Below are 19,336 nucleotides of genomic sequence, written 5' to 3'. Positions count from 1 at the left end.
CACTATGTTCAGGCTGGTCTCGAATTCCTGGGCACAAGCAATCCTCCTGCCTCAGCCTCCCAAAGTGCTGGGATTACAGGCATGAGCCACCACACCTGGCCCTCAGCAATACCACTGATCCTGCTGAACATTTTTTCTCCATTGCTCAAATCTCCTTCTAGCAATCTATATAATTCTATGATCTTATTATTATTGTATCAGTCAGAACAGGCCAGGTTATACTGCCATAACATACACTACAAACTCCAAAATCGGTGATGTAAAAAAACTGTTTATTTCTCACTCATGCTACATGACTCAGGGACCTACGCTGATCAAACGGGTTTCATTTCGAATATTTCCAGTTTTCATGGCTGGAGGTAGAGGGGAAGTTCTGTGGGGCCTCATGCTAGCAATTAAACACTCTGCCCGGAAGTATCGAATCACTCCTCACAATTCATTGGCCAGAACTGATCACATGATTTCAACTAACCGGAAGAGAAGCAGGAAGTAAAAGTGCATCATGGCTGGGCTCGGTGGCTCTCACCTGTAATCCCAGAACTTTGGGAGGCCAAGGTAGTTGGATCGCTTGGGCTCAGGAATTCAAGACTAGCCTGAGCAACATAGCAAGGCCTCACCTCTACTAACATTTTAAAAAAAAATTTTTTTTTCCGTTTGTTTTGTTTGAGATGAAGTCTTGCTGCGACATCAGGCTGGAGTTCAGTGGTGCGATCTTGGTTCAGTGCAACCTCCGCTTCCCAGGTTCAAGCTGTTAAGCACATCACTCGCCTAAAGAGACCACCAGGCAGGTATGTAGGCAAAGGAGGCCGTTTTATTTCGTGCCCGGGTGCAAGCGGGCCAAGTCTGAGAAAGGAGTTAGGCAGGGAGAGTAGGAAAGGGTATTGGTTATCTAGATTGGGCAGATGGTCAGTTTAAAGGTGGTAGTCTATTTTGGAGAGGGGAAGAGCTTCACAGGGTGCATGATCACAAGGGTAGGGGTTATCTATTACAAACAGGCATGGTCATAAGGGTGGGGGTTATCGGTTGCAAGCAGGGGAAGGCTGCGGTAAATACGTAGTTATCGGGTGGGGGTTTTGAGAAACCTAATATCTACGGAGGAAATTTTGCAGGGCTGAGCTGGAACAGTGGTCGAATGTCGCAGGAGGAGAGCAATCAGTTGAGGCAGGAGCAAGTTGTTTCACCTCTCTTTATGGCCATCCAGTTATTTCAGACTTTCTGGCTCCTGGAGACCATCTGGAGGTGTATGTGCAGGTCACCAAGGCTGTGATGGCCAGGCTTGGACTTGGAGTCCCGACAGAAGCCATTCTCCTGCCTCACCCTCCCAAGTAGCTGGGATTACAGGCGCCCACCACCACACCTGGCTTATATATACACACACACATATATATATGTGTGTGTGTGTATATATATATATATATATATATTGTATTTTTAGTAGACAAGGTTTCACCATATTGGCCAGGCTGGTCTCCAACTCCTGATCTCAAGTGACCCGCCCGCCTTGGCCTTCCAAATTGCTGGGATTACAGTCATGAGCTGAGCCACCATGCCCAGCCAAAAAAGAAAATTTTAATAAAGAAAAATAAAAAATCCTACCACGTACCCAGAAGGGGGAGAATTCAAAATAGAGAACAGCACTAATAACTACTCTAATTTGTCGATTTTTATTACTTATCTTCCCCACTAAAAGGTAAGCTCCACAAAAGCAAGTATCCCCAGCACCTAGAACAGTGCCTAGCACTTAGTAGATGCTCAGAAAACTTTTTTTTTTTAAGTAAGTAGTTGGATATCATCATTATATTTACATCTGTAATTAAAAGGCCTTGTCTATGCAGCAGGCCTGGGGCAGGGATCAACTAACAGGTGCTATCTATACTGCCAGGGAATTCCCAAAAGCTGTGCTCATCCGGGGACGGTGCAAGGCGCTCACCTGTGCAGCCAGCACGCCATCTAGTGGACGCAGCGGGCAGTCAGCGCGGCTCCCCACACACCTGCCCCTCCTGGGTCCCAGGCTACCACTAGTGCTCCAATTCTGTGCACACCATAGGGCAAGGCAGTCCCATTATCCTTCCCTGCAGGGGAGGGTGGAGTTCCAGGACTGCTGCCTGTCACCATCCTCTCCTTTCATCCATCCACAACTCTCATCTACCACACTCAGGAAGAATCAGACAGGACAGGTGTGGAGAGGGAGCAACTGACTCAGCACACTATTTTATTATTTTATTTATTTATTTATTATTTAATTTATTTTGAGACAGTGTTTCTTTCTGTCTTCCAGGCACCCAGGCTGGAGTGCAGTAGTGACGCGATCTCAGCTCACATCAACCTCCACCTCCCAGGTCCAACCAAGTCTCCTGCCTTAGCCTCCCAAGTAGCTAGGACTACAGGCGCCTGTCACTGCGCCCATCTAATTTTTGTATTTTTAGGAGAAACAGGGTTTCACCCTATTGGCCAGGCTGGTCTTGAACTCCTGACCTCAAGTGATCCACCTGCCTTGGCCTCCCAAAGTGCTGAGATTACAAGCATGAGCCACAGCCCCCAGCCCCTCAGCACACAATTTAAAGGAACACCAAACCACTCAGTAAGCAAGAGGTCTTGGCCAGGCGTAGTGGCTCACACCTGTAATCTCAGCACTGTGGGAGGCCAAGGCTGGTGGACTGCTTGAGGCCAGGAGTTTGAGACCAGCCTGGCCAACATGGTGAAACCCCGTCTCTACTAAAACTATAAAAATTAGCCGGGCATGGTGGCACACGCTTTTAATCCCAGCTACTCAGGAGGCTGAGGCAGGAGAACTGCTTGAACCCAGGACGTGGAGGTTACAGTGAACTGAGATCGCACCACTGCCCTCCAGATTGGGCAACCGAGTGAGACTTAGTCTCAAAAAAAAAAAAAAAAAGACCTGAGTTCAGCTTTTTGTTTTCATAAGAGATGGGGTCAGGCTCTGTCACCCAGTCTAGCTTGCAGTGGCATGATCATAGCTCACTACAGCCTCCACCTCCTGGGCTCAAGTGACCCTCCCACCTCAGGCTCCCAAGTAATTGGGACCACAGACACGTGCCAGAAGCCCGGCTAATTTTTTACGTTTTTTTTGTAGAGGTGGGGGGTCTCAAACTCCTGGCCTCAAGCAGTCCTCCTGTCTTGGCCTTTGAAAGCACTGAGGCTGCAGGCATGAGCTACCACACCTGGACCTGAATGCAACATTTTAAAGCATCAACATTAATGCAAAGGCCAGTGGTGGCTCATACCTGTAACCTCAGCACTTTGGGAGGCAGAGGTGGGAGGATCACTTGAAGCCAGGAGTTCAAGACCAGCCTGGACAACATAGTGAGACCCCACCACTTAAAAAAAAATAGCTGGATATGGTGGTGTGCGCCTATAGAGCTGGCTTCTCAGGAAGCTGAGGCAGGAGGATCGCTTGAGCCCAGGAGTTTGGAGCTGCAGTGAGCTATGATCGCACCACTGCACTTCAGCCTGGGCAACATAGTGAGACCCCGCATCTCAGAAAACGTTAATGTAAAAAAAAAATCCATGATAAAATATAACATCTTATTTTATTTTATTTTTGAGACAGAGTTGCACTCTTATTGCCCAGGCTGGAGTACAACAGCATGATCTCAGCTCACTGCAACCTCCACCTCCCAGGCTCAAGCAATTCTCTTGCCTCAGCCTCCCGAGTAGCTGAGACTACAGGCGCCCACCACCACACCGGCTAATTTTGTATTTTTAGTAGAGATGGGATTTCTCCATGTTGGTCAGGCCGGTCTTGAACTCCTGACCTCAGGTGATCCAGCCACCTTGCCTCCCAAAGTGCTGGGATTACAGGCATGAGCCACCACGACCGGCCAAAATAACACATTTTAAAAGAAAAATAGATCCATATGCCTTATGTCAAATTGTTTTAATAAAAATGGATCTTTCCCTCTGCATCAGGCTCCAATAGAGACCACACCCATGTCAGGAATCCTGTGCCTCACCCGCCTGGCCCTGGAGGGATGAACGGGCGGACCAGCCAGGGTGGCTGAGCTGGCCCACTGCCTGGAGCTCAGCAGTATCAATGGCCTCTACCTCGTTGACGTGGGAGTGCCTCCAGCCCTACTCTGCACCAGCGAACCAATAGCAGCAACCCTGGGACAGTCCCCTGGGTGGCTCCTGGGCTCAGATCACAGGCTGCCAGTACCTGAGTGGTTCTGTCGCTGTCCACTGCAGGCCAGGATTAGGCCTGTGCCCACACAGTGACCCAGGACCACCCCATCTCTAAGGCTGTGGACCTCAGACTCAGTCATTGCATACAGCAGATGAGATCCTCCCATGCGACCCCCAAGAAAGGGAGAAAGGAACCCTTGCTGGTACTATATAGCCCTGCCTTGTTTTTTTGTTTTGTTTTGTTTTGTTTGAAATTGAGCTGAAATTCATAAAACATAAAATCAAACCATTTTAAAATGTACAACTCGGCTGGCCACGGTGGCTCACATCTGTCTTCCCAGCACTCTGGGTGGTCGAGGCAGGAGGATCACTGGAGCCCAGGAGTTTGAGACCAGCCTAGCCAACATGGTGAAACCCCATCTCTACTGAAAAAAAAAAAAAAAAAAGCCAGGAGTGGTGGTACACACCTGTAATCTCACATACTCAGGAGGCTGAGGCACGAGAATCATTTGAACCCAGGAGGCAGAGGCTGCAGTGAGCTGAGATGGCATCACTGTACAACTGCACTCAAGTCTGGGTAACAGCGAGACTATGTCTCAAAAAAATAAAAAGATAAATACACGCGCACACACACACACACACGGAGAGAGAGAGAATAAAATGTACAATTTAGCCAGGCATGGTGGCTCACGCCTATAATCCCAGCACATTGGGAGGCCAAGGCAGGAGGATTGCTTGAGTCAAGGCATTTGAGACCAGCCTGGGCAACACAGTGAGACCTCATGTCTACAAATAATCAAAAAATTATCTAGGCATGGTAGTGTGTGCCTGTGGTCCTAGGTACTAGAGAGGCTGATGTGAGAGGATTGTTTGAACCTAGGAGTTTAAGACCTGCCTGGGCAACATAACAAGACCTCATGTCTACCAAAAAAAATTTTTAATGATCCGGGTGCAGTGGTGCGCACCTATGATCCCAGCCACTCAGGAGGCTGAGGCGGGAGGATCACTTGAGCCCAGGAGGTCGAGGTTGCAGTGAGCTATGATCGCACCTCTGCGCTCCAACCTGGGCAACAGAGTGAGACTCTGTCTCAAAAAATAAATAAATAAATAGATAAGTAAATCAGTGAAATAAAATGTACAATTCAGGGAAAGCCAACACATTCACAGTGTCGTGCAATCCTCACCTCTCACCAGTTCAAAACCTTTTCATGACCCCAAAAGGAAATCCCGACACCTCTCTTGTTGTATAACCAAGGGTTACATGACCCTGAAGAAAATGACAAAATTCAGGGCCCAGTGGGGACCCTGCGTTTACACAGGGGAGACCAGTTTAAGGTTTTTATGCAGTGAGGGAAGCAGGCACAGAGCTAGGGTTAAACACAATCCCCTACCCTCTTGGGGTAGTATATATCTAATTTTTTTTTTTTTTTTTTTTTGAGACAGAGTCTCACTCTCTTGCCCAGGCTGGAGTGCAATAGTGCGATCTCGGCTTCCCGCAACCTCCGTCTCCCGGGTTCAAGCGATTCTCCTGCCTTAGCCTCCTGAGTAGCTGGGATTACAGGCATGCACCACCACACCCAGCTAATTTTTGTATTTTTAATAGAGACGGAGTTTCACCATGTTGGCCGGGATGGTCTTGAATGCCTGACCTCAAGTGATCCCCCCACCTTAGCCTCCCCAAGTGTTGGGATTACAGGCATGAGCCACCCCACCTGGCCAGTAGGGTCTGTCTTTTAGCTGAGACATATAGTAACAGGAAGTAGAGTATTAGGGGATCCTCTGGTTGGATTATAAAAGATAGAGACCTGGAGGAGACAAGAGCACAACCTCAAAGTAGGGACAGCCTTTCCCTGTAGTAGTCAAGGACACACCTTCCTTGGCTACAGAACAATCCCCAGCCATTTTCCCACCCTGAGAGTCTCTGGTCCTTCCACAGACACGTCATCATACGAAGTGAACACCCATGAGCCTGGTGTCCTTCACCTTTTCCGCAAAGCCCAGCCCGGGTGGTGAAGTTTATCTCCAAGACAAACAGAGCTGCCCCTGTGTCTGTGACTGCCTGTATTTGCTGATGACGTCATATCTGTCCTGGGCTTCCTGATCCAAGTGACTCCAGGGTGAGTCTCTGGTCATGGTGAGTCATGCCTCCACCCACCCTGGCAGATAAGGATGTGGCTCCAGGAGTGACCCGGTCCTTAGAGAGCTAAGCTGGGGTGAAACCCTAGAGGAGGTGTGGCTGCTGATATAAAGGCTGCTGACGAAGGTGCATCTCAGACCCCCAAACCCACACTCAGCACCCTGCAGCAGACTCCGTCTATACCACATGGGCAAAGCTCACAGCATCTCATTCCCATTTTGCAAATGAGCAGGGGGAAAGGCTCAATGTGGAGAAGCATCTTACTAGGACACACAGCAAGAAAATGCTGGAAGGGGCCTGGCGCAGTGGCTCACGCCTGTAATCCCAGCACTTGGGGAGGCTGAGGCAGGCAGATCATGAGGTCAGATCAAGACCATCCTGGTCAACATGGTGAAACCCCATCTCTACTTAAAATAAAAAATAAATAGCTGAGCATAGTGGCACGCATCTGTAGTCCCAACTACAGAATCATTTGAACCCAGGAGGCAGAGGTTGCAGTGAGCCAAGATCATGCCACTGCACTCCAGCCTAGCGTCCAAGCAAGACTGTCTCAAAACAAAGAAAGTGACGGAAGAGTTTGCTTACCTTCTGGTAGCAGAGGCGGCAAAATCAGTCCAAGAGCAATGATATCAAAAGACCAGTGGAGGAGAGGTGTTCCATGGGAGAGGCGGGCAAAGCCAGCTTGTAAAGCATCACTCAGGACACTGAGGTCTCGGAAGTGTGGGTCTGGACTCCAGCAGCCTGACCCGGGATTCCCCCAAAGCAGCTGTATCCAGATGGTAGCCTGGGGCAAGGGTGGCTCACAGGGTTTCTTCCAGGCTTCTTTGGTCACTTGGCCTATCTGTGGCTCAGGCATTTCTCTACTATTGTAAGGCAGAGAAATAAATAAGCCAGCAGAAATAAATCAAAGTCAGGAGTGGTGGTGTGCACCTGTGGTTCCAGCTACTCAGGAGGATCACTTGGACCCAGGAGTTAAAAGATACGGGGAGTTATGATGGTGCCATTGTACTCCAGCCTGGGCAACAGATTAGGACCGCATCTATCATAAAATAAAGTCATTAAATAAATAAAATAGTAAGAAAGTTCATTCAAGAAAGTTTACTCTGTTGGCCAGGTGCAGCGGCTCACGCATGTAATCCCAGCACTTTGAGAGGCCAAAGTGGGCAGATCACCTGAGGTCAGGAGTTCGAGACCAGCCTAGTCAACATGGTGAAACCCCATCTCTACTAAAAATACCAAAAAAAGTATCTGGGCATTGTGGCAGGCGCCTGTAATCCCAGATACTTGGGAGGCTGAGGCAAGAGAATGTCTTAAACCCGGGAGGCAGAGGTTGCAGGGAGCAGACATCGTGCCACTGCACTCCAGCCTGGGCAACAGAGCAAGACTCTGTCTCAAAAAAGAAGAGAGGAGGAGAGGGGAGGGGAGGGAAGTAAGTTCACTCTGGTCAGGCGCAGTGACTCATGCCTGTAATCCCAACACTTTGGGAGACTGAGGTGGGTGGATCACAAGGTCAGGAGTTAGAGACCAGCCTGACCAAAATGATCTCTACTGAAAATACAAAAATTAGCTGGGTGTGATGGCGGGCGCCTGTAATCCCAGCTACTCAGGAGGCTAAGGCAGAAGAATTGCTTGAACCAGGGAGGTGGAGGTTGCGGTGAGCCAAGATCACGCCGTTGCACTCCAGCTTGTGCAAACAAGAGTGAAACTGTCTCAAAAAAAAGTTCACTCTGTTTAAAAAAAAAAAAAAGTAACTAAACTTGAAATGGATTTGCATGGTAGTTGCACAACCTTTGTGGGGGATGTGGAAATTTCACGTGACTTGACCAACCAGACTGAAAGTGGGGGGTGAAAGACTAGGCCAGCAGACTTCAGCGTGAGCTGCAATTTCTGTTGACTGGAGGTCAAAGGCAGCCTTGAAGGGGAGGGAGGGGACAGCCAACGCAGACAGTGACTTTCCCTCGCCCTCCACTCAGGCAGCGCTGGCTGCTATCCCCCACTCACCTGGCGTCACACCTGGTAGGTGGCAGCCATATCTCTGGGGAAGTGTCCCCAAGGAAAACCGTGGCCTCTCACCCCTCCCTCAAGGTTATCTGGAGCGCTGCCCACTCCAACTCCTATTGACCAGGACACAGGGAACTGGGGACATGACCGTGATGTGACTTGCCCCAAGTCACAAGGGGATGTTGTCACTGAGACAGGAAGTGAATTCCCCAGACCTGCTGTTTTCCCACCAGGATCAGGACACCATCCTTGCATTCTCTCCCATTCCAAGGAGACCTCAGACACCAAAGTCACACAGCCTCCAGCTGCTCCAAATTGGGAAGGTGGTTTCCTGTTGTAGCCAATGTCAGGTTTATGAGTGCCTGGAAACATTTCCAGGCAAAAATGTCACCTCTTGGCCAGGCACAGTAGCTCATGCCTGTAATCCCAGCACTTGGGGAGGCCAAGGCAGGTGGATCACCTGAGGTCAGGAGTTCAAGACCAGCCTGACCAACATGGAGAAACCCCGTCTCTACTAAAAATACAAAATTAGCCAGGTGTGGTGGCACATGCCTGTAATTCCAGCTACTCTGGAGACTGAGGCAGGAGAATCACCTGAACCCGGGAGGCGGAGGTTGCAGTAAGCCGAGATCGCACCACTGCACTCCAGCATAGGCAAGAAGAGCGAAACTCTGTCTCAAAAAAAAAGCCACCTCTTTGTCCCAGCTGCTGTGCCTACCCTAGAAGGAGGAAGAATCCGTTGATTCTAGACTCAGGAGTCTATTCAACAAGCAAACAGCAGTCAGAGTCCGGGGGAAGGCGGGGGATGCACACACCCACATATTTTCCCTGTCAGAGTCAATATCCAAATGTTTCAAAACCTAATACGATCTAAATGACTTTCTGTCATTCTGCCATGAATAAACAGCCAAAATCTCAGCGCCTTTTGTGCTCAGAAGAAAGCTGCTGCTAGAAGAGAAAGAATCTTGGCCAGACACAGTGGCTCACGTCTGTATTCTCAGCAGTATGGGAGGCCAAGGTGGGAGGATCGCCTGGGGCCAAGAGTTTGAGACCAGCCTGGCCAACATGGTGAAACCCCATCTCTACTAAAAAATACAAAAATTAGCCAGGCATGGTGGCACATGCCTGCAATCCCAGCTACTGGGGAGGCTGAGGCCGGAGGATCACTTGGACCCGGGAGGCAGAGGTTGCAGTGAGCTGAGATTGCGCCACTGCACTCCAACCTGGGTGACAGAGTGAGACTGTGTCTTAGAAAATATGTATGTATATTAGACCAGCTCTTGATGTCAGAAAAATATATGACTCTTATTATGTATTTATTTATTTATTTTGAGACAGAATCTTGCTCTGTTGCCCAGGCTGGAGTGCAGTGGTGAGATCCTGGCTTACTGCAGCCTCAACCTCCTGGGCTCAGTGAATCCTCCCACCTCAGCCTCCCAAGTAGCTGGGACTACAGGCATGCACCACCACGGCTAGCTAATTTTTGTGAGACAAGGTTTCACTATGTTGCACAGGCTGGTCTTAAACTCCCAGGCTCAAGCAGTCCACCCTCCGCAGCCTCCCAAAGTGCTGGGATTATAGGCGTGTGCCACCACACCCGGCCTCTACTTATCTTTTAACATTTTCTCTTTCAGAAGAGGAAAGTTTGGCCACACAGGGTTGCCTCTGATGGTCGTTTTTGTCTGCACCCCACCTGATTGCACACCTGTGGCTATGTTCAGGTGCCAGGTACCGCCTCACCACACTGGCCTCTTACTGATGTTTCTAGCAGATTTGTTTCTACAACAGCTCAGGCCTTCTGCCACTTTTCACTGTATTCCTCATTGTGCCTCATCTCTGGCTTGGAAGTTTCACAAATCTATCAGTGCCGTGAACAATGAGAGAATGCAACCATATGGTCGGGAATGGTCGCTCATGCCTGTAATCCCAGCACTTTGGGAGGCCAAGGCGGGCAGACCACCTGAGGTCAGGAGTTCTAGACCAGCCTGACTAACATGGTGAAACCCCGTCTCTACTAAAAATGCAAAATTAGCCGGGTGTGGTGGCGCATGCCTGTAATCCCAGTACTTGGGAAGCTGAGGCAGGAGAATCACTTGAACCCAGAAGGCAGAGGTTGCAGTGAGCCGAGATCGTGCCATTGCATTCCAGCCTGGGCTCTGTCTCAAAAGTCAAAAAGAGAGAATGCAACCGTTTCACTAAAAGGGGATGTACCAGCCTCATGGATCTTGAAATTCAGCATAAAACAAAAATTTCCATTAGACAAATGCACACAATGATGAATTATTAAAACAAACCTTGAATAGTAATTTACCCATTTCTGTAAATATGTCCCCAACATATTGAAGTGCAGGAATGCTTAAGAATCAATGCAAACTTTGCTAAGTGCAAAAGGCAGGCTTCGCCAACGAAACCCTTTGGGACGTGCCTTCGGTATCTGATCACTATAAAAGTTTTAGCATGGATTGGCCATAATGTTTGGAAGTACTGTGGGCCCAGAAATTCATGGTGGAAAGAACTTTTCTATTTTGATACTCACTGCTAAGATGCCCTCACAACTAAAAGGCTGCACTATATGCATTAGTTACTGTATTTAGAGATTTAAAAATCTATAGTTGCTCTAGTGTTGGTAAGGCAATATGCAGGCACATAGGGGCAGATCATCCATCCCTTTTTACTTTTTTTTTTTTCTTTGAGATGGAGTCCTGCTCTGTCACCCAGGCTGGAATGCAGTGACGCAATCTTCGCTCACTGCAACCTCTGCCTCCCGGGTTCAAGGGATTCTCTTGCCTCAGCCTCCTGAGTACCTGGGACTACAGGCGCCTGCCACTCTGCCTGGCTAATTTTTGTATTTTTAGTAGAGACTGCTCCTTGCAGTCAGGAGCAGCAAAATAGACACATTCTGGCCAGAGACGAAGGAGACAAAGGAGGCAAAGGGACAAAGGTCTGCTGAGAAGGCTTAAAGGTGAAATAGCGGAGGGTCAGGGAGCTTTTTTCTTTCCTTCTTCTCCCGACCCCAACACCCCCAAGAAGCTGTTTTCTTGCCCTCCTCACAACTGCCTAGAAAGCAGATACGGGCTGGGTGCAGTGGCTCACACCTGTAATCCCCATGCTTTGGGAGACTGAGGCAGGAGGATGGCTCGAGCCCAGGAATCTGAGACCAGCCTGGGCAACATAGCAAGACCCCATCTCTGCAAAGAAAAAAATAGCCCAGTGCAGTGGCAAGTGCCTGGAGTCCCAGCTACTCGGAAAGGTGAGGCAGGAAGATTGCTTGAGTTGAGGAGTTCAAGGCTGCAATAAGCTGTGACTGCGCTGCTGGACTTCAGCCTGGCAATGTGAGCCCCCATACCCGGCCACACGGTTGCATTATTTCATTGTTCACGGCACTGATAGATTTGTGAAACTTCGAAGCCAGAGATGAGGCACAATGAGGAATACGGTGAAAAGTGGCAGAAGGCCTGAGCTGTTGTGGAAACAAATCTGCTAGAAACGTCAGTAAGAGGCCAGTGTGGTGAGGCGGTACCTGGCACCTGAACACAGCCACAGGTGTGTAATCAGGAGGGGTGCAGACAAAAACGACCATCAGAGGCAACCCTGTGTGGCCAAACTTTGCTCTCCTGAAAGAGAAAGCGTTAAAAGACAAGTAGAGGCCGGGTGTGGTGGCTCATGCCTGTAATCCCAGCACTTTGGGAGGCCGAGGTGGGTGGATCACCTGAGTTCGAGACCAGCCAGGCCATCATGGCAAAACCCTGTGTCTTTACTAAAAATACAAAAAAAGAAACTTAGCTGGGCATGGTGGCATATACCTGTAGTCCCAGCTACTTGGAAGGCTGAGGCAGGAGAATTGCTTGAACTCGAGAGGCGGAGGTTGTAGTGAGCAAGATCATGCCACTGCACTCCAGCTCGGGGGACAGAATGAGACCCAGTCTCAAAAAAAAAAAAAAAAAAAAAAAAAGGAAGATAAAGGACAAGTAGGCCTCATGGAAAAGAATATTCCATTCCATTCCACCCCCTTGACATCCCCTGCTGTCCCTTTTGGGGAACACTTAGCAATCCAGGTGTTTTTCTTCTGGCTTCACTTTGGTGACAGCAGCTACTAGTATAGAAATATATTAAACATCATAGCAAAAAGCACAATTCCTTTTTTTTTTTTTTTTTTTTTTTTTTTGAAACAGAGACTCTATCACCCAGGCTGGAGTGCAATGGCACGATCTCGGCTCACCACCTCCTGGGTTCAAGCAGTTCTCCTATCTAAGCCTCCTGAGTAGCTGGGACTATAGGTACCTGCCACCACGCCCAGCTAATTTCTGTGTTTTTAGTAGAGATGGGGTTTCACCATGTTGGTCAGGCTGGTCTCAAACTCCTAACCTCATGATCCGCCTGCCTCGGCCTCCGAAAGTGCTGGGATTGCAAGCGTGAGCCACCTTGCTTGGCCCCCACAATTAATTTTGCACCAACCTTTTGTTTTGTTAGACTTCTGTAAAAGTACTTCAAAGGCTTTCCTCTCAGAAAAATCACCAAGTGAAGGGAAAATGGTTCCAGAACTTAGTGCATTTGTTGATCAAGGGAGAATACTTGGCATACCCGCAAGGATTTAAGTCTTACTAAGAGGACGTTTGGAGCCGTTGTCGATATTTGGAGTTCTGTCAATACAGAAAACAAATTTGCTTAGGAAAGGAAAGTCTGGAATTTTCTCTGCTAATGTTTTCCCATGGGAAAAAACAAATCAAGACAAGAAAAATGAAGATAAGCCAGGCAGATCAACTTCCACAAATCCGGCTGGGCCATTTCCCCGAGAAGCCAAGTCACCAAGAAGTTTTCAGGGCGACAGATCAGCGTCTCTCTCTGCCCCTGGAAAAGTAAAGAATGTTCACGTTATCTTGGCCTTCAGCAAATCAATAGCCTCTTCTCGCAGAAGCCAACCTGCACCTAGAGAAAGATTGCAGAACCAGAGCTGTGGGTAGAAGTTTAAAAAAGAATACACAGGAGCCTAAAGAATTGCCTTTCTTTGGTCTGTTGGCCATTTCGTAAGTTCGGAAATGTAGTGGTCTCAATTCATTAGAAAGAAACATGAGCCATTTGTTATAGATGTGGGCTAATATTTATAGTCTTAATACTAGGGTTCCAAAATATCCATAAAATATTTATAATTGTCAAAAAAATAAAAGTAAAAAAAAAAAAAAGAATACAGAGAAGCTGGGCACGGTGGCTCATGGCTATAATCTCAGCACTTTGGGAACCGAGGCGGGTCGATCACCTGAGGTTGGGAGTTCGAGACCAACCTGGCCAACACTGTGAAACTCTATCTACTAAAAATACAAAAAATTAGCTGTAGGAGAATTGCTTGAACCTGGGAGGCCGAGGTTGCAGTGAGCCACAGATCGGGCCACTGTACTCTAGCCTGGGTGAGAGTGAGACTCCGTCTCAAAAAAAAAAAAAAGAATACACAGAATTTTATAACTAAAAGTAACTTGAAGACCAACTGCTGTATGTCAGAGATGTAAACACAGAGACCAAGAAGTGGAAAATGCCTTTTCTTTTTTTTTTTTTTTTTTTTTTTTTTGAGACGGAGTTTCACTCTCGTTACCCAGGCTGGAGTACAATGGCGCGATCTCGGCTCACCGCAACCTCCTCCTCCTGGGTTCAGGCAATTGTCCTGCCTCAGCCTCCTGAGTAGCTGGGATTACAGGCACGCGCCACCACGCCCAGCTAATTTTTTGTATTTTTAGTAGAGACGGGGTTTCACCATGTTGACCAGGATGGTCTCGATCTCTTGACCTCGTGATCCACTCGCCTCGGCCTCCCAAAGTGCTGGGATTACAGGCTTGAGCCACCGCGCCCGGCCAGGAAGTGGAAAATGCGTTTTCTGATAGTACAGACTGGTAGCAACAAACTGAAACATAGCCCTGGGCCTCCTGGGGCATTATCTGTGACACCACACAGTTCTCACTGGAGAGTGAGAACTACAGAGGCCCTTTCGTGTTTCTGGATGACATTGCCATCCAGAGTTCCTCTGGTAACAAATATTTAAAATTATGGATTAAAATATAACAAAACTGTCATCCGGTCACAGTGGCTCATACCTGTAATCCCAGCACTTTGGGAGGAAGGCTGAGACAGGTGGATCACCTGAGGTCAGGAGTTCGAGACCAGCCTGACCAACATGGTGACACCCCATCTTTACTAAAAATATAAAAATTAGTTGAGCATGGTGGTGTTCACCTGTAATCCCAGCTACTCAGGAGGCTGAGGCAGGAGAATCGCTTGAACCCAGGAAGTAGAGGTTGCAGTGAGCCGAGATTGTACCACTGCACTCCAGCCCGCAAGACAGAAAAAAAAAAGGTACAAACCATGCTTCCATTATTCATGTTAAAACAAACAAACAAAAAAATAGGTTCTCTCCCTGCCTACCCCAAAGATGACCCCGTAATAAAAAAAATTACTGAAACAAATAAGGAAAAAAATCCACTATGATAGGGAACAGCAGACACGACTGTGGCTGAGTAAGAATAAAAACAACCAAACCAAACCAAATCAAACAAAGCAAACAAAACCACACAGAACTATCCTGGTAGACACTATAAAATAATTTTTTTTTTTTTTTTTTTTTTTTTTTTTGAGACAGAGTTTCACTCTTGTTGCCCAGGCTGGAGTGCAATGGCGCGATCTCGGCACATTGCAACCTCCACCTCCCCAGTTCAAGCAATTCTCCTGCCCCAGCCTCCCAAGTAGCTGGGATTACAGGCATGTGCCACCACGCCCAGCCATAAAATAATATTGTAAGTGATTAAAGAGATGCAGGAATAGAAGCTATAAAGAAATAACATTCTGAAAAAGAAATCGAAAGACCTGCACCAAGTAAAACAATTGTATTACTAATTTTTTTTTTTTTTTTTTTTTTTTTTGAGACAAAGTCTCACACTGTCACGCAGCTGGAGTGCAGTGGTACGATCTTGGCTCACTGCGACCTCCATCTCCCTGGGTTCAAGCAATTCTTCTGCTTCAGCCTCCTGAGTAGCCAGGACTGCAGACACCCACCATCACACTCAGCTAATTTTCTGTAATTTTAGTAGAGCTAGGGTTTTACTGGGTTGACCAGGCTACATTTGAACTCCTGACCTCATGATCTTCCCGCCTCTCCTTCCAAAGTGCTGGGATTACATGTGTGAGTCACAGCGCCTGGCTGCGTTACTAATTTTTTTATTTTTATTTTTGCAAGACAGAGTCTCACTCTGTCACCCGAGCTGGAGTGCAGAGGCATGATCTCAGCTCACTGCAACCTCCACTTCCTGGGTTCAAGCAATTCTCCTGCCTTAGGCTCCTGAGTAGCTGGGATTACAGGCGTGTGTCACCATGCCTGACTAATTTTTGTGCTTTTAGTAGAGACAAGGTTTCACCACGTTGGTCAGGCTGGTCTCGAACTCCTGACCTTGTGATCTGCCTGCCTCGATCTCCCAAAGTGCTGGGATCACAGGTGTGAGGCGCCGTGCCCTACCTTGCATTACTAATTTTTAAACAACCCAAAAGCAAGGCTCAGGCCCACATGGTTTCACTGGTGAATTCCATCAGATATTTAAATTTAAATATCGAATTCTTCAAAAACTCTTCCAAGAAATAGAAAATGAGAAAAAAACAGTTTAGCAGTTCTAAAAATGTTAAGTATAAAATGATCATGTGATCACTTGTGAACATGTGATCATGTTAAGTATAAAATGATCAGGGGCTTTTTTTGCTATATAAGGTGAACTGTGTTAGTCCGTTTTCACACTGCCGATAAAGGCATACTCAAGACTGGACAACATACAAAAGAAAGACGTTTCTTGGACTTGCAGCTCCACATGGCCAGGGAGGCCTCACAATCATGGCGGAAGGCGAAGAGGAGCAAATCTCATCTTACATGGATGGCAGCAAGCAGAGAGCTTTTGCAGAAAAACTTCATTTTTAAGATGATCAGATCTCATGGGACTCAATTCACTATCATGAGAACAGCCCAGGAAAGACTCATCCTTATAATTGAGTCACTTCCCACTGGGTTCCTCCAATGACACGTGGGGACTGTGGGAGTTACAATTCAAGATGAGATTTGGGTGGGGTCACAGCCAAACTGTACCATGACCATTCACAGGTTCTGAGGATTTGGACTTGGAGGGCATCTTTGGGGATCCTTTATTAAACGTACCAGAGCTAGCGCTAAGCACTATTAAAGTAGATCTCCAATTTACGACGGTTCACCTTTGACGGTTTGAATTTATGATGGTGCAAAAGTGATACACATTCAGTGGCAAGTGTCCTTTTTTGAATTTTGAATCATGATCTTTCCCTGGGCTAGGAATATACAGTAGGATGCTTTCTGGCAATGTTGGGCAGGTGGAGTGAGCTCCCAGGTCAGACACAGCATCACCAGGGTAAACAGCTGATACTCTGCAGCGCACTGTGGTGGCAGATGGTTTTGCCAGCTGCAGGCTACCACCAGGCTAAGCTATGATGTTTGGTAGGTTAGGTGTATTACATGCATTTTTCAACTTGATGTTTTCAACTTACGATGGGTTTATTGGGCTATAACCCCCATCACAACTCATAGGGCACTGGTGTAAAAAATCTTGTTTATGTTAACAACATTTGTAAGACACAATAGCAGGTGACAATGTCAATAAGTTTTTTTTTTTTTTTTAAACAGAGTCTCACTCTGTCACTCAGGCTGGAGTGAAGTGGTGTGATCTTGGCTCACTGTAACCTCCTCCTCCCAGGTTCAAGTGATTCTTCTGCTGCAGCCTCCTAAGTAGCTGGGACTACAGGTACACGCCACCATGCCCGGCTAATTTTTTGTATTTTTAGTATAGACAGGTTTTGCCATGTTGGCTAGGCTGGGATTACCATGCCTAGCTAATTTTTGTATTTTTAGTAGAGACGAGGTTTCGCGATGTTGGAATTTGAACTCCTGAGCTTATGTGATCCACCTACCTCGTCTTCCCAAAGTGCTGTGAACCACCACGCCCAGCCTGCACTACCCTTTGGTGTTGCTACAGACCAGGAACTGACCACTCTCAAAGACTTCTAAAGGAGTAGCTTGGTCATAACCAGAAAATTATTTCCGTGAAGGAGCATTAACTATGATTGCATATCTGTTTGAAGATTTGCATATAATATGAACCTGGTCCTTTGATCAAATTCCAACCTCAGTAATCAAATTGGGCCACCTTGAGATACTTGTGGGCCTTTTTTTTTTTTTTTTTTTGAGGTAGAGTCTTGCTCTGTTGCCCAGGCTGGAGTACAATAGCACAGTCTCGGCTCACTGCAGCCTCTGCCTTCCGGGTTCCAGTGATTCACCTGCCTCAGACTCCCGGGTAGCTGGGATTACAGGTACACACCCTGACACCCAGCTAATTTTTGTATTTTTAGTAGAGACAGGATTTCACCTTGTTGGCCAGGCTGGTCTCGAACTCCTGACCTCAGGTAATCTGCCCACCTCGGCCTCCCAAAGTGCTGGGATTACAAGCATGAGCCACCGTGCCTGCCCATTTGTGGATTTTATGGTGGTTTGTTAATCTCTGTCTTTTCCAGCTCTTAACCACACCACCGAGCTGCGGAGGTGTTAAAAGTCAAGCCTCTACTCTTTCCAGCTCCTCAAATGACCCCCTGGCAGCAGGGGGTGAAACGATCTCATTCATCAGAAGGCACAGAGGGAAGTTCTAAGACAAAAGGTGAAGTGAAAAATTAAGGTGGCGATTTTCAAGTTTCAATAAAAAACCAACAGACGTTCTTGCAGAGCCGAATGGTAGTGATTATAAAGTCATGAATGTGTCTTCTGTATGGGAAGTGAAACCCAGTTGGCAAATCTCATAAACTAAATACTGTAAATCTGTTCAGGAAGGAGGCATCTGCTTCCATTGCCAGAAACTTGGGAGTGATGTGTTATTTGCCCTCTAACATCAGGGTCATATAACCTTTTGGTTCCCAAGCATGATATGTGTTTTTTTTGTTTGTTTGTTTTGAGACGGAGTCTTGCCCAGGCTGGAGTGCAGTGGCACAATCTTGGCTCACTGCAACCTCTGTCTACTGGGTTCAAGCGCTTGTCCTGTCTCAGCTTCCCAAGTAGCTGTGACTACAGGCGCCCACCACCTTGCCTGGCTAATTTTTGCATTTTTAGTAGAGGTAGGATTTCACCATATTGGTCAAGCTGCTCTCAAACTCCTGACCTCAGGTAATTCACCCACCTTGGCCTCCCAAAGTGCTGGGATTACAGGCATCAGCCACCACGCCTGGCCACATGATATATTTTATAGCTTGCAAAACCCCATAAAACTGTCCCCAAGTCGCAAGTGACAGTTTCTGTTCTAAGTCCAGTGGCATCTCTTCCTTTCGGTGTTCCCATCTGGGTCACACAGTGCCTTCATTGTGTTTGTTACCTAGTGAACTTTAGCATAAGATTAGTTTAGAAGTCTCACATTTTAGCCCATAACAGATGCAATTGCACTCACAGAGAAGTTTGTGCATTTTTGTTTGCTTTTTGAAAGAGTCTCACTCTGCAGCCCAGGCTGGAATGCAGTGGCATGATTACAGCTCACTGCAAACTCCACCTCCTGGGCTCAAGCCATACTCCTACCTCAGCTTCCAGAATAGCTGGGACTACAGATGCACACCACCACACCTGGCTATTGTCTTTATTTCCCTATATTGCCCAGGCTGATCTCGAACTCCCGGACTCAACCAATCCACCTGCCTCCGTCTCCCAAAGTGCCGGGATTACAGGCATGAGCCACCCTGCCTGGCCCCCAGATAGAAGTTTTTTTGTGGCCGGGTACAGTGGCTCACACCTGTAATCCCAGCACTTTGGGAGGTCAAGGCGGGCAGATCGCAAGGTCAAGAGATTGAGACCATCCTGGTCAACATGGTGAAACTCAGTCTCTATTAAAAATACAAAAAATTAGCCAGGTGTGGTGGTGCGTGCCTGTAGTCCCAGCTACTCAGGAGGCTGAGGGAGAGGAATCCCTTGAACCCGGGAGGTGGAGGTTGCAGTGAGCCGAGATTGCGCCATTGCAGTCCAGCCTGGCAACAAAG

The 19,336-nt window shown here is 47.5% G+C and overlaps 1 protein-coding gene across 3 annotated transcripts in view; it reads left to right on the top strand.

The window, feature by feature from the left end:
- The first annotated feature begins 493 nt into the window (after positions 1-493).
- BAIAP2L1 (BAR/IMD domain containing adaptor protein 2 like 1) overlaps positions 494-19,336 on the top strand; it is a 127,645-nt gene continuing 108,802 nt past the window's right edge. The window contains exons 1-3 of one of the 3 annotated variants that reach the window (XM_074390748.1): positions 494-555; positions 669-788; positions 6,080-6,277. In XM_074390748.1, coding sequence (XP_074246849.1) covers positions 6,275-6,277 — 3 coding nt within the window. In that variant the 5' untranslated portion in view covers positions 494-555; positions 669-788; positions 6,080-6,274. Of the gene's footprint in view, positions 789-6,079; positions 6,278-19,336 lie in introns of all 3 variants that reach the window. The other 2 variants (XM_010344787.3, XM_074390747.1) reach the window with 2 other exon arrangements.

Source organism: Saimiri boliviensis, chromosome 20 (genome assembly GCF_048565385.1).
Source record: "Saimiri boliviensis isolate mSaiBol1 chromosome 20, mSaiBol1.pri, whole genome shotgun sequence".
NCBI lineage: Eukaryota > Metazoa > Chordata > Mammalia > Primates > Cebidae > Saimiri > Saimiri boliviensis.
Note: the sequence above shows the minus strand (reverse complement) of the source record. Positions and strands in the feature narration are given on the sequence as shown.